General features: G+C 39.7%; 1 protein-coding gene across 5 annotated transcripts in view; it reads left to right on the top strand.

Annotated features, from left to right (window-relative positions):
• The window catches only part of KIF27 (kinesin family member 27), a gene marked incomplete at both ends in the record, with an annotated part of 111,863 nt that overhangs the window by 31,814 nt on the left and 54,617 nt on the right, over nt 1-25,432 (top strand). For all 5 annotated transcript variants that reach the window (XM_080709267.1, XM_080709268.1, XM_080709269.1 and 2 more), the window contains 4 exons: nt 9,465-9,671; nt 17,265-17,434; nt 18,720-18,823; nt 20,241-20,396. In XM_080709267.1, coding sequence (XP_080565393.1) covers nt 9,465-9,671; nt 17,265-17,434; nt 18,720-18,823; nt 20,241-20,396 — 637 coding nt within the window. The remainder of the gene's footprint in view (nt 1-9,464; nt 9,672-17,264; nt 17,435-18,719; nt 18,824-20,240; nt 20,397-25,432) is intronic.

Here is a 25,432-nt window from a genome sequence, read left to right as displayed (position 1 = left end):
AACTTAAAAAACATTTTTTAAATTGGTGCATTGTATTCATATATCATAATGCAATAAAAAACTTGTGTACACATACATGCACACATCACCCAGTTAGCCCCTATCCAGTCCCCACCGTATTCCCTCCCCATCCCTTCTTCCCATGCTTGGGTTAGTGATTAACTTTGATATGAAAGGATATCGTGTGCTTTAGAGAGTTTTCTTCTTCCCTCCTCCCATCCCCTCAGTTAGATTGTCTTACTTGCTCCTCTATAGGATTTCCTTTTTCATCTAGAGTTCCCTCTATGACCATTTTTCCTTAGCTTTCGCATATTAGGGAAAGCATCTGATTTCTTTTTTTTTTTGTGACTAATTTCACTTAGCATAATGTCCTCCAGTTCCATCCATTTCCCTGTAAATAATGTAATTGTGTTTCTTTATGGGTGAGTAAAATTCCATTGTGTACATATCTCACAGTTTTGTAATCCATTCATCTGTTGATGGACATCTTGGCTGGTTCCATAGTTTGGCAATGGTGAATTGTGCAGCTATGAACATAGATACACATGCATTCGTTTGGTAGTTTGGTTTCCTTTCTTTTGGGTAAATACCCAGAAGTGGTATTGCTGGATCAAATGGTAGATTTGTTCCCATTCTTCTGAGGATTCTCCATACTGTTTTCCAAAGTGGTTGCACTAATTTGCAATCCCACCAACAATGTCTTAGAGTTCCCACTTCTCCACATCTTTGCCAGTATCTGTTGTTGTGTTTTGAATGATTGCCATTCTAGTTGGAGTTAGGTGAAATCTCAGGGCAGTTTTGATTTGCATCTCTCTGATTGCCAGTGATGTTGAACATCTTTTCATGCATTTATTGGCCATTTGAATTTTTTCTTTTGTGATGTGTCTATTTAGTTCACTTGCCCAGTTTTTGATTGGATTATTTGGTTTTTTTAGTGTTGAGTTCTTTTTTAGTGTCGAGTTTCTTGCGTTCTCTGTATATTCTAGATACTAGTTCTCTATCGGAGGGATAGGTGACAAAAATCTTCTCCCATTCTGTTGGCGCTTGGTTGAGGTTCTTGACAGTTTCCTTTGCTGAACAGAAGCTCTTCAGTTTCATACAGTCCCATGTATTGATTTGCCTTTTAGTTTGTTGTGCCTTTGGGGTCATGTTGAGAAAGATTTTACCTGTGCCTATGTGTTACAGTGTTGGACCTATGCCCTCTTCAAGTAGCCTCAAGGTCTGCTCTAATTTCTAAGTCTTAGATCCATCTTTTTATTTTTATTTTTATTTTTTTATTTGGAAACAGGGTCTCTTAAGCCACCGAGGCTGGCTTCGAACCTGCGTGATCCTCCTGTCTCCGCCTCCCAAGAGTGGGGATTACAAAGTGTGTGCCACCATGCCCAGTGTCTTACATCCATCTTGAATTGACTCTTGTGCAGGGTGAGAAAGTGGAATTAATTTCCAATTTTCTGCATATGGTTAACCAGTTTTTGCCAACACCATTTGTTGAACAGGCTATCTTTTTTCCAGTGTGTTTTGGCCCCTTTGTCAAAAATCAATTGGCTCTTTGTGAACTTGTTTCTGGGTCTTCTGTTCTGCTCCATTGGTCTATGTATCTGTTTTTGTGCCAGTACCATGCTGTTTATATTACAATGGCTTTGTAATATAGTTTAAAGTCAGATATTGTGATTCCTCCTACATGGTTTTTGTTCCTGAGAACTACTTTGGCTATTCCGGGTTTTCTGTTGTTCCAAATGAATTTAAGGACTGATTTTTCTGTGTCTGTGAGGAATGATTTTGGTAATTTAATGGGCATTGTGTTGAATCTATAGATCACTTTTGGAAGTATGGCCATTTTAATGATATTTATTCTGCCTATCCATGAACATGGAAGATCTTTCCATCTTCTAAGATCTTCTTCGATTTCTTTTTTTACTGTTTTATAATTTTCATTGTAGAGGCCTTTTACCTCCTTGGTTAAGTTTATTCCTAAGTATTTTATTTTTTGTGGGAAATCCTGAGTGAAGTGTTCTCTGAATTTCTTTTTTTTTAAATATTTTTTGTGGGTCTGGGGATGGAACCCAGAGGCATTTGAGCTCCGAGCTATACCCCCTGCCCAATTTTTTATTTTTTATTTTGAAACAGGGCTCACTGAGTTGCGGAGGGCCTCACTAAGTAGCTGAGGCTGTGAATCGCAGTCCTCCAGTCTCAGCCTCTCGAATGCAGGGATTACAAGCGTGCGCCACCATGCCTGGCTTGAATTTCTTTTTTCAGTGGATTTATGGTTGGTGTACAGAAAAGCTTCTGATTTTTTAAGATTGATATTGTATACAGACACTTTGCTGAATTTGTTGATCAGTTCTCTAAGCCTTTTGGTTGAGTTTGTTGGGTTTTCTAAATATAGTGTCATATCATCTGCAAATAGTGAAAGTTTGAGTTCTTCTTTTCCTATTTATACTTCTTTGATTTCCTTTTCTTGCCTTATTGCTCTGGCTAGAGTCTCTAGTACTATATTGAAGAGAGTGGTAATAATGGACATTTTTATCTTGTTCCTGTTTTTAGGGGGAATTCTCAAAGTTTTTCTCCATTTAATATGATGTTGGCAGTGGGATTTTTGTAGATTGTCTTTATGATGTTGAGATAGGTTCCTTCTATTCCGATTCTTTGCATTTATCATAGATGGATGTTGGATTTCATCAAATGCTTTTTCAGCATTTATTGAAATGACCATGTGACTTTTGTCTTGGGTTCTTTTTATATGATGAATTACATGGATTGATTTTCCTATGTTGAACCAGGCTTGCATCCTTGGGATGAACCCTACCTGGTCATGGTGTATGATTTTCTTGATGTGGTTTTGAATGTGTGTTGTGAATATTTTGTTTAGCAGTTTTGCATCCAAATTAATCAAATATATAGGCTTTAAATGTCTTTATTCTGTTTTGGTATTAGTGTTATGTTGGCTTCATAGAATGTATTTGGGAGAGTCCCGTGTTTTTCTATTTCATGAAACAGATTGAGGAGTATTGAGGTTAGCTCATCTATAAAGGTTTTATAGAATTCACTTGGAAAACCATCTGGTCCTGGGCTTTTCTTTGATGGTAAGCTCTTTATTGCTGATTTGATCACTTTGATTGGTATTGGTTGGTTTAAATTTTCTATCTTCTTGACTCAGTTTAGGAAGGTTGTATTTATCTAGAAAGTTGTCACTTTTCTCCAAATTTTCCATTTTGTTGGAGTATAGGTTTTCAACATAGTTTCTGATAACCCTCTGGATTTCTACCCTGTCAATAGTAATATCTTCTTTCTCATCTATTATCTTATAATTTGGGTTGATTCTCTCTTTTTTTTAGTTAGGTTGGCTAGTGATATATCTATCTTGTCAATTTTTCAAGAAACAAGCTTTTGGTTTTGTTGATTTACTGTATTTTTTTCTACTTTGTTAATTTCTGCTCTGACTTTAATAATTTCCTGTCTTCTACTGGCTTTGGGGTTAGATTGTTCCTATTTTTCAAGGGCTTTGAGGCATGTCATTAGGTTATTTATTTGAAGATTTTCTGTTTTTCTTATATGAGCACTCAGTGCTATAAATTTTCCTCTCAATACTGCCTTCAAAATGTCCCAGAGGTTTTGATATGTTGTATCTTTATTTTTGTTTCTAGAAATTTCTTGATTTCACCTCTTACATCTTCTATTTCATTTCAGAAATGTGATGTTCAGTCTCCACATGTTTATGTGTTTTTTCTGGGTCTTCTTATAGTTGATTTCTAGTTTCATTCCATTATGGTCTGATAAGACACAGGGAAGTATGTCACATTTTTTGAATTTGCTAGTGCTCATTCTGTGGTTCAGGATGTGATCTGTTTTGAAGAAGGTTCCATGAGCAGCTGAGAAAGATGTAAAATCCACTGTAGTTGGGTGAAATATTCTATATGTGTCCAACAGGTCCATTTGATTAATGGTGTTCTTTAGTTCTGAGGCATCTTTACTGACCTTTTGTCTGGAAGTTCAGTCTAATGTTGTGAGAGGTGTGTTGAAGTCTCCCAGTATTATTGTATTGGGATTTATGTGTGACTTCATGTCACAAAGAATTGATTTACAAAAGTAGCTGCACCTATGTTTGGGACATATATGTTGATTACTGTTATTTCCTATTGCTGGATTATTCCTTTTACCAGTAAAATATGACCTTCTTTGTCTCTTCTAATAAGTTTGGGTTTGAAGTCTAACTTGTCTGATATCATAGTTGCTACTCCTGCTTGCCTTCAAGTTCCATTAGCATGAATTACCTTTCTCCATCCCTTTGCCTTGAGTTTGTTATTATCTTTACTTGTAAGGTGTGTTTCTTATAAGCAGCAGATGGATAGATTCTGTTTTTTAATCCATTTTGCAACTTTATGTCTTTTTATTAGGGAATTGAGACCATTTACATTCAGTGTGGTTATTGAGAGATAATTTTTAATTCTTAACATATTAAGATTTATATTTCTGTTTGAAATACTGATTATTCTTCTTTACTTAGTTGTCTGCTGGATGGAAGTTCTTGTTTCTCTGGTTCTGGTGTGTACTACCTATTTCTTCTTTTTAGTTAATCTCTTTGAGTATCTTCTCTAGCACTGTTTGTTCTTTTTTTTTTGTGGTACTGGGGTTCTTGGAAGCCCTTCTACCTCCAGGCTACACTCCCAGACCTATTTTTTATATTTTTATTTGGAAACAGGGTCTCCTAAGCCAGCGTGTGTGGCTGGCTTCGAACCTGCATGATCCTTCTATCTTCCAAGCACGGGGATTACAAGCGTGCGCCACCACACCTGGCTCTAGCGCTGATTTTGAAGATGTAAATTCCATCAGTTTCTGTTTGTCATGGAAACTTCTCATTTCCCCATTTAATGTGATAGATAGTTTTGCTGGGTAGGAAATTTTTGGCTGGAAGTTGTTTTCTTTCAGAGTTTGGAATATGTTACTCCAAGCCCTTCTGGCTCTCATGACTTGGTTTGGGAAGTCTGGAGTGATTCTAATTGGTTTGCCTCTGAATGTCACTTGGCCTTTTGTTTTTGTTGTCTTTAAGATTCTCTCCTTGGCTTCTACATTGGTCATTTTGACTATTATGTGTAGGGTGGGGAACCTTTTCTCTGATCCTGTCTAAAGGGAGTTTTATAAGTTTCCTGGACCTGTGTATCGACCTCTTGCTCTTTGTTTGGAAAATTTTCTGCTATTACTTCTTTGAAGAGATTGTTGATCCCTTTGGTTTCAGCTTCTTTTCCCTCCTCTACTCCGATTATTCTTAGGTTAGCTCTCTTAAAATGGGCCCATATTTCTTCAATGTCAAATTCCTGCTGTCGGATTTTTTTTTCTATGTTTAAATTATGCGTTCGTTTTTGGAGTGATCATCTTCTAGGAGTGAGATTCTATTCTCTATGTGGTATAATTGATTGTTTATAGTTTGAATTGATGCCTTTACTTCAATGATTGCATCCTTTATTTCTTTTAGACTCTCTCTAAATTCTTTTCAAAGGTCCTGTATTATTTCTACAGTTATAATCTTGATTTGTTTTTTTGTGTGTGTTTGTTTGTTTTTGGTGATACTGGGGTTCTTGATATAGTGTGGTTGTGGGCGTTTATTGCTCCATTGTTGTTCCTCTTTGCCATGATTTCAGAAGTTTGTGCCTTCTTTGGGTTCTTCCCCGGGTCACCATGACTTCACTTAGGGTGCTCTGGATCCCGAGTCTGTGGTAATCTCAGCCACCACTACTCCTTTATTGGGTTGTATCACAAAGTCTAAGACCCAGGGAGTTAATTGAGGCTACGCGAGATCGTGGGGGTGCCGGGCTGGGTGTTTTCCCACACGGAGCTGTGACTAGGGTGTATTATCTCTGCCATTGCTACTGCTTCACTGGGTTGGACTGCAAAATCTCAGACCCAGGGAGATTATCAAAGCTGTGCAGGTCCCTGGGGGTGCAGTGCTGGGATTTCTCTTTTAGGGGCCACAGTTTTACTTACGGTTGTTGTGATTGCGGCTCTGGAGCTGTCGCAGGCGTGGTGAACTTGCCGCCGCTGCCACCGCCACCGCCACCGCTGCTGCTGGCAATATTGCACCACTGCTACGCCCTCGGCCATGAGGCTGGCATATTTCTTTTCTGGTTTTGAGCTACATTCTGAGTCCTTGGAGGGTGTGATGAGCTTGGCCACTGGGAGTTTTAGGCATTCTTTGCACTGAAAGAATTGCTGAATTACACCTGAATGATCCACAGCTGCTCACTTCAGCTACTTGTTTACCTTTCTTCTCTGGAGCCTGGTTCTTTGAGGCAAGATGGCGCCGGCATGGCTCCGCCGCCTCAGTGTGGGCTGGTTTCTTTTCTGGTCTCTGATTGTTCTTCTAGTCTTCTTTTTCTCTGTCCCTTGTATTTATAGTATTTATTTTTCTGCTGATAGTGTTTTCTGGCTATGAAAAGCGCTGATTTTGTTGCAGTAGAGATCGAGTGTTATCAAGACTCATAAAGGCTGCTTTTCTTGGTCGCCATCTTCACATAAATAATTTAAATGCACAAATGCAATAACATACTTTACACAATATTGCTCACATACTGTATAACTCAGGACAATTACAAGAAAAATCTATGCAAGATACTGAAAGAGGACAAGACTGATAAAATATTCATTGTGGTTGTAATATGACTTTTTACGATGGAAAGAATATAATGCATTCTTGACTTCACAAAATCACCAATTATTGCATTTAATCTGAAAATTAAGCCAACATTTATTTAAACAAAGGGGCACATTTTGTATCCTATCAAATTCTGAGAGTAATTCATTTCAAATTTAACTTAAATTGTAAATTTTACAATTTCAAGTTTTTAAGCTTGTCTAAAATAATAATGGTTACAAAACTTTGTAAATATTCCTAAAAATGTTAAGTGAAGTCATGAGTACTGTTTTATACTTTGATATTTTGGGGAATGTAAATTTTAAATAAAACCCTTTTCCGTATCCTCCCTTAAAATGGTACTTTGAAGAGCTTCCAAAGTGTCAAAGGTAGTAACACTTCTTGACCTTTAAAACTTGATTATTTGAATTATAAGAACTGTCCTCTGCATAATGCAATCACAACAGATGATATGATTTGTCCTATTTACATGGTACGATATTTCCATATGAACTCTTGTTTTTAAGCTTACACTGAAAGAATGCAGACTGTCTATTAATAGTACCTAAAGGAACTATGTGTCTTATTCCACAGTGAAAAAGATATTAATACCCACACATCAGAATATTTTTATATTTTATTCCTAATCGCTATGACAAACCTTTCAGTCTAAATGAACACTGAAGGCTGATTTTGAACTAATGGCCCATATATGTATATTTGTGTGTGTGTATGTGTGTGTGTGTTTTACTGGGGGATGGAACCCAGGGGCTTTTCTACCTCTTGGCTATACTCTCAGCCCTATTTTATAATTTAGTTTGAAGCAGAGTCTCACTAGGTTGCTGAGAGCCTCACTAAGTAGCTGAGGCTGGCTTTGAACCTGTGCGATCCTCCTGTTTCGGCCTCCCAAGCACTGGCATTACAAGCGTGCACAACCTGACCGGCTTATGGCCCACATATTTTAAGAAATAAAAAATGTTTGTATATAAGGAGGCAAGGTAGAAGAAATGCTACATACTTTGTTGTGCAACTAAAAAATACACATTTGTTTGCTTTTTTCAACATAATTACTGTTTAAATTTAGAAATAAAGAAATTACACCATAATACCTTCAAAACACACAGGTTAAATAATGGCCCCTGAAAGAAAATAATCACATTTACATTTCATTAATTCTAAGGTAACATTTTTTTAATCTCTGAAATCAAGACAGATCATAATACTGATTCTAGTTTCAATAAAATATAGTAGTTACACAATATATGTGAAATCAGGTTTCCCCTTAACATCTGGATCTGAAAAAAGATCCAGGGATCTTGGCTTAAAAGGACAACTGGATATATATGTACCATCTGAACCAGTGTTCCTGAATAAAGGATGTATATATGCTCAGGTATCTTAGATTTAATACTGTGTATTTTAATGTCTTTAATTTGAACTATGAAAGTCAGATAGTTTAGCATAAACTATCAAATTGATTATCTTAAACTAATAAGATAGTTAAATATAAACTAATTTGATAGTTTAAGATAAACTAATGTACAGATAGTTTTTTTTTTTAAATGGGCTTCCAAAGCCGGGCATGGTGGTGCAAGCTTGTAATCCTTGCGCTTGGGAGGCTGAGACAGGAGGATTGCACAGGTTCGAAGCCAGCCTCAACTACTTAGTGAGGCTTTCAGCAATTTAGTGAGACCCTCTTTCCAAATAAAATATGAAAAATGTCTGGGAGTATAGCCTGGAGGTAAAAAGCCTCTGGGTTCCACCCCCAGTACCACACACACACACAAAAAAAAAGGGCCTCCAAGACTTAGGTTACTCTTTTATTCAAATTTTTGTTTGTTTTTGGTGTGTATCTTAACATTGTCTATGTATGATTTTATACTTTTTTTTGCGGGTGTGGGGATGGAACCCAGAGGCATTCGACCTCCGAGCTACACCCCCGGCCCTATTTTTTATTCTTTATTTTGAAACGGTCTCACTAAGTTGCAGAGGGCCTCACTAAGTAGCTGAGGCTGTCCATGAACCACGATCCAGGAACCCCAGTACCACCAAAAAAAAACGACACATACAATTCTGGTACACATTTGTGTGCCTTTGATTTCCAAGTTCTCTTCCTCCCAGGATTACCAGCTGGCTTTTGCATCTCTGTGTTTTGCTGCCCTTTTCCTGACTAAATGCTTTCATTGCACTGCACTCTGTCTCCTTTCTGTGTCCTCTGCTGTCTCTTAATTCTTTGTCTACATTTCAACTTTCTAGTCTCTCTTTTTTTTTTTTTTTTTTTTTTTTTTTTTTTTTGCTGGTGTGGGGATGGAACCCAGGGGCATTTGGCCTCTTAAGCCACACCCCTGTCCTATTTTTTATTCTTTATTTTGAAACCAGGTCTCACTGAGTTGCAGAGGGCCTCACTAAGTAGCTGAGGCTGTCTGCGAACCACGATCCTCTGGTCTCAGCCTCCCAAATGCTGGGATTACAAGCGTGCGCCACCACGTCCGGGTTTCTACTCTCTTGTTACTTCTTGAATTTCAGTCGCTAAGTCCATACTTTCATAGATAGCTAATTAAAGTGCTCAATCACAGTGGCGAAGTAGCTGGTCGCAGTGGGTGGGGCATTATCTTCGTGTGTAGACTTTTGGCAGTGTGTTGCTGCTTACTGTTCAAGAGGTTTTTACTTCTCAGGAGCAATGCTAGTTACTCTTGGACACCAGAGGGTAGTCTTTGGATAAATGAGGTCTAACTGCACTATGAAGGTAGTTGCGGTCAATATAAAATTCATATTTACTCACAATCAATACATGTACTGAGATTCTCAGTTTTTCACATTTTCATCTTTCTTCTACAAGAGTGAAAAAATAATAGAACAGCAACTTCTGGTGGATCAGCTGAGTGAAGAACTAACCAAGCTTAACCTGTCAATGACTTCTTCAGCTAAGGAAAACTGTGGAGATGGGCCTGATGCCAGGATCCCTGAAAAGAGACCATATACTGTACCACTTGACACTCGTTTCGGGCATTATATTTATATTCCATCCAGACAAGATTCCAGGAAGGTAAAGTCCAGAAATTAACCTTGTTCTTATTTTGAGACTTAAAGAAAAATTGTGTATAGTATAATATCATAGTGTATTTGTACAATCTTAGCATTTTTTGTGTGTGGGTCTGGGGATGGAATCCAGAGGCATTCGACTTCCGAGCTACACCCCCTGCTTATTTTTTTATTCTTTATTTTGAAACAGGGTCTCACTGAGTTGCGGAGGGCCTCACTAAGTAGCTGAGGCTGTCTGCGAACCGCGATCCTCCAGTCTCAGCCTCCCAAATGCTGGGATTACAAGCATGCGCCACCACGCCCGGCAGTCTTAGCATTTTCTATATTTGGTTTTATAGACTTTTGTGTATGCCCCTTCTTTTAAGCATTGGTTTGTTTGTTTGTTTGTTTTGTACTGGGAATGGAACCCAGGGGCTTTTCTACCTCTGGGCTATACTCCCAGACCTATTTTATACTTTATTTGGAAATAGGGTTTCACTAAGTTGCTGAGAACCTCACTAAGTAGCTGAGGCTGGCTTCGAACCTGTATAATCCTCCTGTCTCGGCCTGCCAAACTCTGGGATTACAAGCGTGCACCACTACGCCCGGCTAAGCATTAATTTTGTTTGTTTGTTTGTTGCGAGTCTGGGGATGGAACCCAGGGGCATTCGACCTCTGGGCTATACCCCCTTCCCTATTTTTTATTCTTTTTATTTTGAAACCAGATCTCACTGAGTTGCAGAGGGCCTCACTAAGTAGCTGAGGCTGACCGTGAACCGCCATTTTCCTGTCTCAGCCTCCCATGTGCCACCACGCCCGGCCTAGTTTATTTTTTTTAATAAAAAACTAATAAACAAGATAATCCATAGTTATACTTAGAGGAAGTAATTGGATAAAGATAATATCTGCAGTTCAAAGAGGAAAAGCTATCCTTTGTGTTATATTTTCAGACAGTACTAAGTTTGATAACTCCAAGAATTTTTTTTCCTTTAACCACACAAAGGTACAATGTGACAATTTATTTTGATTTATTTGATTTGTCTTACTAATCTCAAAGTGACACTTATATATCATTCAGTCCTACCAAGCTGACATAGTTAAGATAGTATAAAGATTCATATGAAGTTTAGTTTGCATTTTTATTTATACATGTGTGTAAGTGGTAAATATATGTACATACAGATTTAGCTAGAATAATTTATTAGGGAGTCTCTACTATGAAAAGACTTAGAAATTTCATGAATGTTGGTTTCTATTTATTGTATGAAGGGAAATGATTTAAGTGAGTGGTGCTTACAGTCAGAGGTACGGGGTATTTGAGAAGCAAGTTTTATATGGGTGGTTAGAGTTTACATCAGGCCGACTGGGCACGAATACCAGCTCCACTGTGTAGCCTGGACACATGACTAATCCTGAGTGAGCCCCAGGTACCTGATGAGTAGGAATGGGGTGCTGTGGTGATGTATAGAGGGTTCTATGAGATGCCCACTGCGATGGTGTCCAGCACAGTTGCTGGTACACTGCATCCTCAGTGTATCCACATGGACTCTGTGTCCCAGGTTCAGATACTTCATTGTGATTGAGACATGCTGTCCTTACCTCGATACTTTTCAACTTTAAAAGTTTGGATTTTAATTTTAAACCAGTTATTGTTCATTTCCGTTTTAATTTGGATAATTATTGATATTTTCTTTATGGTTGAATATATGATAAATCTTCATGGACTGAGAAGAAAAATTCTTTGTAGAATTTAAATTTAAATGTTAATTTAACATTATTATTTTTCTTATGCCTTTAATAGTGCATTGCAGTCTCCTGTAACAACATAGTTCGTAATGATATACATGCACATGTTATTCATTCTTTCTTTCTTCCTTCCTTCCTTCCTTCCTTCCTTCCTTCCTTCCTTCCTTCCTTTCTTTCTTTTCTTTTGTGGTACTGGGGATGGAATCCAGAGGCATGTGCCTCCGAGCTACACCTCCAGTTAGTCTCTTTATTTTTGAAACAGGGTCTCACTGAGTTGGGAAGGGCCTTGCTAAGTAGCTGAGGCTGGTCGCAAATCGCGATCCTTCGATCTCCAACTGCTGAATGAATGCTGGGATGACAAGCGTGCGCCACCACGCCTGGCTCCTTATTTTTTATTTTGAAACAGGGTCTTACTAAGTTGCTGAGGGTTTGGCTAAGTTGCTGAGGCTGTTCTCAAACCTTTGATTCTCCTGTCTCAGCTTCCCAAATAGTGGGATTATAAGTGTATGCCCCCACATCGAGCTCAAATCATGATTTAAATTTAAAGTATATAAAAATAATTTTATTTTCTTAACATGGTTAATATAATATAATTAAAGCTAAGAACTAATGTTGTACATACTAAAAGAAGGCGCTGTGATAGTACTTTTTTTCCTTTTCTTTTTTGCAGTACTAGGGATTGAACCCAGGGCTTTGCAAATGGTAGGCAAGCACTTTACCACTGAGCTATAGCCCTAGTTTGTTTATTTGTTTGTTGTTGGTTGGTTGGTTTTTTTTTGTGGAACTGGGGGGCCAAGGGGCTTTCTACCTCTGGGGTACACTCCCAGACCTATTTTTTACATTTTATTTGGAAACAGTGTTTCATTAAGCTGCTGAGAGCCTCACTAAATAGCTGAGGCTGGCTTCAAACCTGCACAATCTTCTATCTCAGCCTCCCAAGTACTAGGATTACAAGCATGTGCCACCATGCCTGGGTGCTCTAGTCCATTTATTTATTTTTATTTTTTATTTTTTGCAGCACTTGGGATGGAACCCAGGGGCATTGTACCTCTGAGTTATACTCCCAGCCTTATTTTTTTTAGTCTTTCTATTTTTTGAAACAGGGTCTCACTGAGTTGTGAAGGGCCTTACTAAGTAGCTAAAGCTGTCTGTGAACTGCTATCCTCTGGTCTCTGCCTCCTGAATACTAGGATTACAAGCATGTGCCACTAAGAATAGGAATCAAAATATTCTTAAAGGATACCATAATCTTCAAATTTTAAGAGTTGGAAATATATGTAAATTCTTTTAGCCTTTCCTGAATGAATGACATGTTTGTCCAGTGACAGGTTCCTATACATAACACCACACAAAGGCCATTTTCCCCCATCACAAAGAATCACTTGTGTTTTTTTTTAATCACTTCTTTGCACACAAGACAATAGTGGTGGAGAAGGGACAGCAGCAGATCTTTGGGAGACGTGTTTGGCTGGGCTGTTGACCAGGTTCTTTGGCTAGCTAAGCAGCTCATTCCTGCAGAACACACCAGTGTCACGGCAGAAAAATTACAAATCACATATCCTGAACCTTTTTGGAACTTTCCGTTGAAACTACAGAGTAAAATATATGAAAACCATACTCATGGTAAATTTGTCAATCAAAGTTTTAACTCATCTGCTGAATCCAAATCAAATACATCACTAGAGAGATTGATTGTATGGCGATTTAGTCTGGTGCAATACTTTAAGTGAAATTAGATTATTTTCAGAGAGTATCCAAGTTGCTGAAAGACAATGGGGAAAACCTTGAAGGAAGTCATTTCAGTTTTTGTCTAATTTGAAGGGGTATGATGACTTTTCAAATATTTGATGACTTAGCTGAGTGTGGCGGCACACACTTGTAATCCCAGTACTTAGGAGGCTAAGACAGGAGGATTGCAGATTCAAAGCCAGCCTTGGCAATTTAGCAAGGCTCTCAGCAACCCGGTGAGACTGTTTCCAAATAAGAAATAAAATCGGGCTGGGTGTGTAGCTTGGAAGTAGAATGCCTCTGGGTTCAATCCCCAGTACAAAAAGAAGTAAAGACTCACTCTTACCGTCTTTATAACTTTGACAATGAGAGGGAGCACTAAGGGGATAGAAAGGAAGACTAAGACTTACCAGTAAGAACTGCCCTAAGGCCACTGCTGTACATCTGCTTAAATAGAAGCTGGATTGCAGAGGAAGGTCAAACATGAGATGTGGCTGAACTACATTACTTTGCAGTTAAGTTTTTTCCAGCCTGCAGTAATACTAGGAAAAAAGTGGCTATAATTTTAAAAAATTTATTGGTGCATTATAATCCTCCATCATTTTGAGGTGCAGAGTGGCAGAGGCGTACATGCACACATGTATGCCTCCCTCCTCAAGTTCAGCTCAGTGACTGACTGATGTTTGTAACTGTACATCATATGCATCTGAGTGCTTCCCTCTTCTCCCCTCCTCTCACCCTCAGTTAGGGCACCTTCAGATACTCCTTAGCAAAATTATTGATCTGCCTATTTTATTTCTTCTATTGCAATCAGTATGGTTTGGAATGTCGCTGAAAATACTACAGTATCCGTAGTGGTGAGCTGTGGAAGGAGGAATCCACTGAGTGGACATAGAACTCAGCATCTCAGTGCAAAGAGGCTGGATTAGAGGTTTATGAGCCTGAGAGGGGGAAAAATCATTATATGTTGGTTTGGAACAACCATTAAAGAATTAATTTGGGAGGCTGAGACAGGAGGATTGTGGTTCATGGACTCTTAGCTACTTAGTGAGGCCCTTTGTGACTCGGTGAGACCCTGTCCTGTTTCAAAATAAAGAATAAAAAATAGGGCTGGGGGTGTAGCTCAAAGGTAGAATGTCCATGGGTTCCATCTCCAATACTGCAAAAAAAAAAAAAAAGAATCTGCTAAATGTTACTTATTAGTTACTTATTATGGCAGAAGCTGGGCGATTTGGATTTACTTGCAAGAAGAAAATTTAAAAGCAAATTGCAATATCAGAAAACAGTTTGAATGCCGGTCGTGTCGGCGCACGCTTGTAATCCCCATGCTTGGGAGGCGGAGACAGGAGGAATCGCGCAGGTTCTAAGCCAGCCGCTCTGGCTTAAAAGACCCTGTTTCTAAAAAATTAAAAAAGTATAAAGTAGGTCTGGGAGTGTAGCCCAAAGGTAGAAGAGCTTCCAGGAACCCCAGTACCACCAAAAAAAAAAAAAAAAAAAAGAAAGAAAGAAAGAAAGAAACAAACAAACAAAACAAAGTTTGAACAAATAGAAATAACACCCAAACCTAGACAAGAGAAATCTTGATGCCTTGCCGGGCATTTGTACTTGTTAGGTAAATATTTCTAGTTGGTTCTTCCATGAAGAATTTCCCTCAACACACTTTCCCCAGAACTAAGAGGCCACCTAGAAAACTTTATCCCCTCTCAACAGTGGTGTTGATGTGACAGATGGTCCCATATGTGAACAACAGTCAGGACACAAAATCAAATGTAAAAGGATCTTCAGTACTAAGTAAGCTTTTCTGGGAGGATATGTGTGAGAGACCTGCTGTCAACTGACCAACTCTTTTTTTTTTTTTTTTTTGCGGGTCTGGAGATGGAACCCAGAGGCATTTGACCTCCGAGTTACACCCCCTGCCCAGTTTTTAATTCTTTATTTTGAAACAGGGTCTCACTGAGTTGCAGAGGGCCTCACTAAGTAGCTGAGGCTGTCTGTGAACCGCGATCCTCTGGTCTCATCCTCCCAACTGACCAACTCTTTTTAGTTTATTATTATTATTAGTTTGTGTGGTACTGGGGTTCCTGGAAACCCTTCTACCTCCAGGCTTTACTCCCAGACCTATTTTATATTTTTATTTGGAAACAGGGTCTCTTAAGCCAGTGGAGGCTGGCTTCAAACCAGCGCAATCCTCTTGTCTCCGCCCCCAAGTGCGCCACCAAGCATGCGCCACCACGCCCGGCCCCAACTGACCAACTCTTGAATACCACATGATACACATATTCTGCTATATGCTATAATTTCAATAACTTATATAATGACTCATATTAATAAACTGAATGTCTCCACTAAGATTTTATTATTTACTTTTTTGGGGAAGTCACACTAATGGTTGATTACAGAAAGATAATGAAAAGGAACTATTTGGTAATAGATAGAATAAAAGTATATAAGCTTACATGTTTTCTCTCATATGTGGAAGCTAGAGAGAAAAGAAGGAAAGAAAACAGACCTTGTGAAAATTAGGAGAGAGACCAGTAGAGAAGGAGGGGAGGGGAGGAGGAGGAGGGGAGCTGGGAAGGGGAGGAGTGGGGAGGGGGAAGAGAGGGGAAGGAGGAAGGGGAACAGGAGGAGGAGGAGGAGGGCGAGGAAGGAGGGGGGGAGGGAAAAGAGCCATTCTGGGAAGGAGACAGACCAGATAATGCTATGTGCATATATGAATGTGTCACTGTGAATCTTATCATGTACAATTACAATGCACCAGTAAAAATTTTGCAAAGACTTCTTAAAAAGTATATTAAAAGTATATAAACAATTTATAATTCATCTTATTTTCCATCTTTTTTCGCATTTAAAGTGAATTTCCGAGCTGGGCATGGTGGCGCACACTTGTAATCCCAGAGCTTGGGAGGCTGAGACAGGAGGATCGCACAGGTTCAAAGGCAGCCTCAGCTACTGAGTGAGGCTCTCAGCAAGACCCTGTTTCCAAATAAAGAATAAAATAGATCTGGGAGGGTAGCCTGGAGGTAGAAAAGCCCTTGGGTTCCAACCCCAGTACCAAAATAAATAAATAAATAAAGGTAAAGTGAATTTCCTAGCTGGGCGTGGTGAATACCAATACGTGGGAGGCTGAGATATGAGGATTTCAGGTTCAAGACTAACCTCAGCTATTTAATAAAACCTTGTTTCAAAATTAAAAACTGAAAGGACTGGAGATATAGCTCAAAGGAAGAAAAGCCCTAGGTTCAATTCCTAGTACTGCTATAAATAAATAAATAAATAAATAAATAAATAAATTGCATTTGCAATAGAAGCATGTTCTAACAAAGCTCATAAAATGTTTTTGCTTTATGATATATTACAGCATTTAGAGAATTAATTCAGCTATATCTAAATAGCACAGGTCAAGGATGAGTAAATACATTCTTTTTTTGTGTGTGTGGTACTGGGGGTGGAACCCAGGGGCTTCCTACCTCCGGGCTATACTCCCAGACCTATTTTCTATTTTATTTGGAAACAGGGTCTCACTAAGTTGCCGAGAGCCTCACTAAGTAGCCGAGGCTGGCTTCGAACCTGCGCGATCCTCCTGTCTCAGCCTCCCAAGCGCGGGGATTACAAGCGTGCGCCACCACGCCCGGCTCTAAATACATTCTTATTTTGAAACTGGGAATGTTTTGTCCTAGCAGAGGGAGTAATGATGGCTCTGGATTTCTTCCTGTTTTGGAATTTTGATTGGAGGGAGATAAATAAACATTTAGCAACAACCTCACAGTTCTCCAAGTGTTCTGAACTGAGAGAGCTGTGGGGTTGGCACATTCGTTGGGGAGCGCCTGTGTGATGTTGGGGAGCGGGCTATATTCTATGCTTCTCTTTGGTTTTATTTTTAAATACAGTTTTTCATGAATTTGAAGATAGAAAAGCTTTCTAGGAAAGAATTCTGTGTGAGTTCTTGAAGAAGCGTGTATCTATAAAGCTTAATAGTACTGTGAAATTGATTTTGACCTGTTTCAGGAGGGCATATTTTCAGTGATGGACTGTTTTAACAGCACTTATCTAATAAGCTCTTTAAAATAATTTTTAATAATAGGATAAAGAAAAAATTTTAAAACTCACTTTTTTGTTGTTGGGTGGCGGAATCACTTGCAAGGTCTACACAAGTCCTTCTGTATACTCTCTGGATCAAGTATTTGTTGGATTTCGAACCCGAAGTCAGATGCTGTTGAGTCAAATAGAAGAACAAGATGAAGTCCTCCACTGTCAATTTTCTGATAACAGTGATGATGAAGAATTAGAAGATCTAGAGAAATCTAGAACTAGGTATGTTGATTATAGACTCATTTAACAAATATTATTTATATTGCAGTAAATACAGTGTATTTTGTCATTAAAGTATTTCTTTTTCATTTAACAAAACAGTATGTAATTATTAATAAATGTACTTTCATTTAATATGTTATAAAAGTAGTGTTTGAACACAAGCTGTCAGTCTTATAATTGAAAAATAATTTCATCTTGGTTGTGATGGCACATACCTGTAATCCTGGTACTACAGCCTCAGCAAGTAGTGAAACAGATTCTTATCAACCTAGTGAGACCCTGTTTCCAAATAAGAAATAAAACTGGGCTTGAGAGGTGTAGCTCAAAAATAGAATGCCACTGGGTTCAATCTCTAGTACCACACACAAAAATAATTTTGCTTTTAGAGAGTTTATGATTGTTATATTCTAATTTTACAAGGTTTTTTCTTTTTCATTTTTTCTTTTTTTTTTTTTTTTTTAACAGTACTGAGAATGGAACCCAGGGGTATTCTACGTCTGAGCTGCACTCCCAGTCTTATTTTTTAGTCTTTATATTTTTTGAAAAAGGGTCTCACGGAGTTACAAAGGGCCTCACTAAGTAGCTGAGGCTGTCTACGAACCGCGATCCTCCAGTCTTTGCCGTCTAAATACTGGGATTACAAGCACGTGCCACCACGCCCGGCCTAGAAGTGTTTTTTTTTTTTTTATTTCTTTTTTCTGCAGCTAACAGTAACAGAAAACATGATGAATTTTTCCATTGGGTGCAACATGAGGACGATCTTGTTATTTTGAAAAATAGTAAAATTCTGCTTGTTTTATATAATAATAATAATAATAATAATAATAATTATTATTATTATTATTATTATTATTTTGGTGGCACTGGGAGTGGAACACAGGGGCTTTCTCCCTCCAGGCTATACTCCCAGACCTATTTTATATTTTATTTGGAAACAGGGTCTCACTAGGTTGCTGAGAGCCTCACTAAGTAGCTGAGGCTGGCTTCGAACCTGCGCGATCCTCCTGTCTCAGTCTCCCAAGCACGGGGATTACAAGCGTGCGCCACCACGCCCAGCCTTATATAATTCTTTTTATTATATAAAAGCGTAAGAGACCCTGTTTCAAAAATATAAAATAGATCTGGGAGTGTAGCCCGGAGGTAGAAGGGCTTCCAGGAACCCCAGTACCACCAAAAAAAAATTAAAAAAATAAAACATTAGTGTTATTTTTTGGAGAAACTAATTTGAGAGGAGATTAGAAAATGCAAGCAAACAAGCAACCTTTGGGCTCTACCTTTTCCTTAGGTGTAGAAGCCACTCTTGGGTTAAAAAGCCGGCCTCTGTTTGTTCTCTCGTTGAGTTGAATGATACTCAGGATGAAACACAAAAGTCAAGTTTGGAAAATAAAGGTATGTGGACCTCCTCAACTAAAATAGATCTAAGAGTTGGAAGACACATAGATCTAAGAGTTGGAAGACACTTCTTTTTTCCAGTTGATAATTTAAGAGGTATCTAGGAATTCGTAAAACCAGAATTTGGTAGGGATGCTTTTTTGGTTGGTAGAACTATATTTTCTTTCCTACTTCTATTTTTTCACTCTTTTATTTCTTAGTAACAAAAGCTTTTCTATCAGTTAATTCTGTCTAGAGATACAGGCTAACTCTCTCAGAATAGAGATTTTTTAATTCAGGCCTGAGTTGATAATGCTTGTATCCTTGATTACTTTAAAGCACATTATAAGTAACCTACTAGGTGTCTAATTTACTCTACCCCGGCACACATGCCTATTAGTGACGTATTTGGCCTTAGAGCCCAATTAGTCTACTGGGTACTTATAATGTTTTTTTTTTTTTTTTTTTTTTTTGGTGTGTGTGTGTGTGTGTGTGTGTGTGGTACTGGAGGTAGAACACAAGGGCTTTTCCACCTCCGGGCTATACTCCCACCTTGTTTTAGACTTTATTTGGAAACAGGGTCTCACTAAGTTGCTGAGAGCCTCACTAAGTAGCTGAGGCTGGCCGTGAACTGCAAAACCCCTGCCGCAGCCTTCCCAAGCACTGGGATTCCAAGTGTATGCCACCATGCCCAGCTTTGTGGGTGTGTTTTAATTTTAAAATATTTCAAGGAAATGAAAAGTCTTATTATGAGCTAGAAAGCTAAAGTCTCGATTGCAGTACATTCTTTTCTTCTTTCCTCCCCTTTCCCTTTCTGTTTGTCTTCTGCTAATCTCTAAATTTCTTTTATTCTGCCCCCTTTTTTTTTTTCATTGGTACTGGGGATGAACCCAGGGGCATCCTACCTCTGAGCTACACCCAGCCCTTTATATTTTTATTTTGAAACAGGGTCTCACTAAATTGCTGAGGCTAGCCTCGAATCTGCTGTTCTTCTGTCAGCTTCCCACGTACTGGGATTACAGTCTTGTGCCATCATGCCTGGCTTTGTTTTCTTTTTTGTTGGTTTATTTTCAACTCTTTTGTTGAGCTGGGCGTGGTGACACACGCTTGTAATCCCCGCACTTGGGAGGCTGAGACAGGAGGATCATGCAGGTTTGAAGCCAGCCTCAGCTACTTAGTGAGGCTCTCAGAAACTTAGTGAGACCCTGTTTCCAAATAAAATAGAAAATAGGTCTGGGAGTATAGCCCAGAGGTAGAAAGCCTCTGGGTTCCACCCCCAGTACCACCAAAAAGAAAGAAAGAAAGAAAGAAAGAAAGAAAGAAAGAAAGAAAGAAAGAAAGAAAGAAAGAAAGATGGAAAGAAAGAGACCTCTTTTGTTGAATATTTTATTAACAGGTTCTTTTGTTTCTCAGTTTTGTTTATTTTATCTTAAAGATTTAAAGATTGAATGTCTCCGGGAGAGTCAAGAGTCAAATTTGCAAAAATTGAGGAATTCAGAACTCATACTTAATGAAGCTAAGCAAAAGATGAGAGAACTCACAATTAACATCAAGATGAAGGAAGATCTGATTAAAGAATTAATAAAAACAGGTACTAGTGCCCCCATGAGAGTGCTTATCTGAGAAAGAAAAGCTGCTAACGTGGCTTCTGGTGGGAACATTTAATTAAGTGTTTGAAGCTCAGCACCTGGATTTGTAGCTTGGATTAGGTATAACAAGGTGTGTTTTCGAGCCAATATGTGGAGATTATCAAAAGAATGTTTGTACTGGAATTTCATCTATGAATTATTATAATCAGTGTGAACTCTGCTGAAAGTATGGCACTTAATTTTGTTCCCAGTTTAAAAAAATCTAATAGGCATCTAGGAATATGTTTCAGGTGTTTTGGTAGCTCATTCTTATCATTATTTTAAATTTAGTTGTCACTTGGTTTTTTTTTGAGGTGGGTACTAGATGGAACCCAGGGACATTCTACCTCCGAGCCACACCCCCAGCCCTATTTTTTATTCTTTATTTTGAAACAGGGTCTCACTGAGTTACAAAGGGCCTCACTAAGTAGCTGAGGCTGACTGCTAACTGCGATCCTCCTGTCTCAGCTTTCCAAATGTTGGGATTACAAGTATGTGCCCCCACCCCCGGCTCCCCCAGCCCTATTTTTTATTCTTTATTTTGAAGCAGGTTCTCACTGAGTGTCAAAGGACCTAGGAAGTTGAGGCTGCCTGCTAACTGTGATCCTCCTGTCTCAGCTTCCTGATTGCTGGGATTACAAGGTGCGCCCCCATGCCCGGCTCACTTCGTTCATTTTGATGCTAATTTTAAACATATTTTAGATGTGGGTATTTTTATTCCTCTGAAGATGTAAGGATTTGTTCTTCAGGGCTGTTCGCCCAGGTGAGCCAAGCTCTTGTCCTTTGCTCATGTTCTACCAGGTTGTGGTTTGGCCCGTGGGCTGGCCTTAAAAGGCCAATTTAGGCTTTAGGGATTTTCCTTTCAGTGTACTCGAAGGTTTAGCCTTAACTACTTTGAAGTTCAGTGAAACACTAAAAGACCGAGAGATACCAGCATTTCTTTTCCCAATGAAAAGCAGTTCTCTGGTCTCCTTTGGAGGAGCTGGGGGCAATACCTTGCTTTCCTTCAAGTTCAAGCTGTAATCACACTCAAACTACAGACATTAGGGTGAGTCCTGGATCCCCAGCTGGCAACACGAAAGCTGCTCTCCTGCTTCCCTCTGGTTTCCTGCAGGCTTGGTTTCTAGTTCTTCTCTTTTCTTGATTCTGTCTGTCTTTCCAAAGTGTTTTCCTGCCTCATTCCTGACACGTGTGCTATGCTTCTCCTTAACTCTTATTATCTCAGTCAGATCTTTGAGTTTGACCATGCTCCTTCCTCACAGACAGGACCGTATGCCAGCTGACATCTCTTAAGTGTTGATCTAGGGTTTGTTTTTTTTGGTGGTACTGGGGTTCCTGGAAGCCCTTTTACCTCCGGGCTACACTCTCAGACCGATTATATATTTTTATTTGGAAACAGGGTCTCCTAAGCCAGCACGGCTGGCTTCGAACCTGTGCGATCCTCCTGTCTCCGCCTCCCAAGCGTGGGGATTACAAGCGTGCTCCACCACGCCCAGCCCCACATTGAATTTTTGAAGAAATCTCCCCCAAAGTAGACTGTTCCTGCCCCACATGCTCAGGAACTCTGGACAACATATTATGAAAGAAAAAGTTTAATGGAGATGGACCTAGATGGTGGTAGTGGCGACGGTCAGTATTTGAGAGAGGCACACAGATCCAATCCAATCCACCTTGAATTTTTGAAGAAATCTCCTCCAAAATAGACTGCTCCTGCCGCACATGTGCAGGAATTCTGGACAACATACTATGTAAGAAAAATGTCTGGGGCAAGTCGAAGGGAGCCCCATACATAATGCTGGGCCAGCTCGCTGCACCAGGTATCTCAGGAGACCTCAGCTCATGGCTGTCATGTAAATACCGCTCTCCATGGTGAGGCTGCAAGCCTCCACTTTCAGTGGGGAGATAAAATCCATTGCTGCTTGGAATTGGGCTCCCGGCTTCTGCAAATGACACGTGCTGTTTTCTCCTATTTAAAGAAATATATATATATATATATATGAAGGGAAAAAATGGGAACCTCTGCAAACGTCCTGCCCACAGTGATAGGGACCAGAGCCCGCCATGTGGCAAGGCCGGATCTGGAGCCAGCGAGGTCAGGTCTGGAGCCAGCAAGGCCAAGCCTGGAGCCTGCCATGAGGCAAGGTTGGGTCGGGAGCCAGCAAGGCCAGGACTGGAGCCAGCAAGGCTGGGGCTGGAGCCTGCCCCGGGGCAAGACTGGGTCTGGAGCTGGCGAGGCCGGGCCCATAGCCTGTTGTGCAGCAGGCCTAGAACTGGGGCCTGCTCCACAGCAAAGGGCCAGCGAGTTTCTTCAGCTGTGTGGCCAGGAAGCACTAGAAGCTACAACTGCCTCACCTAATCTTTTAGCAGATTTCCAGATCCAAGTGACCTCTATTAGAAAAAATTGGTTGTGAGTGGATCATTTTGTCAAAGTTACTCACTTTCTGGCTTTCAGGTTTTCAGTAAGTGGGAATAGGTGTGGAGAAATGGAAGCTCTAATACATTGTTGGTAGGGTTGCAAGTTGGTACAACCACTTTGGAGAACAGTATAGAAGATCCTTAGAAGAAGGAAAACAAACTTACCACATGATCCAGCAAAACCACCTCTGGGTATCTACCAAAAAGAATGAAAACCAAAATACCAAACTAATGCATGAACAACCATGTTCATAGCTACACAGTTCATCATTGCCAAACTGTGGGACCAGCCAAGATGGCCTTCAACAGATGAGTGTATTTCAAAACTATGGAATATGTACACCATGGAATTTTGTCCAGCCATAATTATTTATGCCACGTGTCCTGGCAAACAAAATTATGGCATTTACAGTGAAATGTCACAAAATATAAGAAATCAGATGCTTTTCTTAATGTGCAAAATATTAGGGAGAAATGGGTAACAGGAGGAACTCTAGATGAAGAAGGGACCCTCTAGAAGAGCAATGAAGGCGACATATCTGAGGGGGTAAGAGCAAGGATAAGGGAAACTCTTTAGAGCACATGACGTACTAAAACATATCAAAGTCATTCAGGAAGCCAGGCATGGGTAGGATGAGGGGGAGGGAAGGGGTTAGGGATTGGGCAGAGGATGATTGGGTGATGTGTGCATGTATATCTCCACAAGATTTTTTATCCTATTTAGATGTATGACTACAATGCACCAATAAAAATTTATAAAAAATTTAAAAAATAATAAAAAAGGATACTAGGAGGACTCAATCCTCTTGTTCAGGATACACTTTGGCTTCTTGCTACCCATAATCTGTTTCTTGAATTTTTATATGAAAAATTATAAACATATCAAAAGTAATAAACAATAAAATTAATCCTATTACTCAATTCAAGAGTTAGCAACTTTCATGACCACTACTTCAGTTAAGCCTTCTACTGAGTTTCAGTGGTCACCTCAGATTTTTTTTCTTTTTTTTTTTTTGTGTGTATGTGTGTTTGTGTGTGTGTTACTGGGGATTGAACCCAGGGCTTTGCACATGCTAGGCAAGTGCTCTACCCCCTCAACCAACTAAGCCTTCTTTTATTTTACTCTGCTTGCATATTAAAAAGCAATTTAGAGCCCAGTCACCATTTAGGGCTGTTGTGAGTATACAAAATATATGTCAAAAATGGTGCGAGTATATGAAATACATGTCAGGATATAGGTATAGCATAGGGACAGATGGACTGGCCAGATATGCAAAGAAGATGGGGCAGAAGAAGGATATAACTGACATGCTCAAGACAAATTAGCAACACACTCCCCAGCACACATCTGCAGGATGGAACAACTGGAAGACAAGATAAGGACAAAGTAACAGACACACATCCTGGATGTATGCCCATAAGATGAAACGGCTGAGAAAGCAAGATGGCGGCCAAAGCAATGGGCCTACCTAATCAGTGACATCAGTTTAGGGTATATAAGACCTAGCAAATGGCTAGATCGGTGGCTCTGACCCACCGTCTCCAAGAGGCTGATTCCTCTAGATGACAGTCAGGCTCATCCCCGTCTGGCTGCCTGGACCTCGAGCATCTGCACCTTGACCATCGACGACAGTAACCTAGGTTACCCGCAGAGACCCGTTTGCCTCAGGTAACCAAACGCTATCTGGCCAGTGGCTTAGTTAGAGAAGGATGGGTGTGTTATGAGCTTTGTAAAATAAACCGAGTATTCGTGAGTAACATTAAGTGTGACTTGTCATTCTCGCCACTGTGTCAATAAGACTCATAACAAGGGCCCAGGTGTATTATCACCTTATTTATACATAGTTCAATAAGCATCTATACAAAATATGGAAATAACTACTGTCATTATCACACCTAAAAATATCAATACTCACTATTCTGTATTCAGATTTCCCCAATTTTCTCAACATTTTTTTTGTAATTTAACTTTATTTATTTATTTTTTTTTTATTTTTACTTTTTTGAGGGTCTGGGGATGGAACCCAGGGGCATTTGACCTCCGAGCTATACCCCCTGCCCCAATTTTTATTCTTTTATTTTGAAACCGGGTCTCACTAAGTTGCAAAGGGCCTCACTAAGTAGCTGAGGCTGTCTGTGAACTGCGATCCTCCGGTCTCAGCCTCCCGAATTCTGGGATTACGAGCATGCACCACCATGCCTGGTCTTAACTTTATTTCTAGTACTGGAAATTGAACTTGGGCATTATACCTCTGAGCTGCACTCTCTAGCCCTTTATATATATTTTTTCTGTGTGTGTGTGTGTGTGTGTGTGTGTGTGTGTGTGTGTGTGTTACTGGGGATGGAACCCAGGGGCCTTCTAACTCTGGGCAACACCCCCAGCCCTATTTTTTAATATATATGTTTTATCTGGAAACAGGGTCTCCCTGAGTTGCTGAGAGCCTCACTAAACTGCTGAGGCTGGCTTCGAGCCTGTGATCCTCCCTGTCTCAGCCTCCCAAACACTGGCTTTTTTCTTCTTTTGTAACAGTGTCTCACGAAGTTGCTGAGGGCCTTGCTGAGTTGTTGAGGCTGGCCTCGAACC

The sequence above is a fragment of the Muscardinus avellanarius genome (assembly GCF_963383645.1).
Source record: "Muscardinus avellanarius genome assembly, chromosome: 13".
Lineage (NCBI taxonomy): Eukaryota > Metazoa > Chordata > Mammalia > Rodentia > Gliridae > Muscardinus > Muscardinus avellanarius.
The sequence above is the reverse complement of the archived record's forward strand: the minus strand, read 5'-3'. Positions and strand labels throughout refer to the sequence as shown.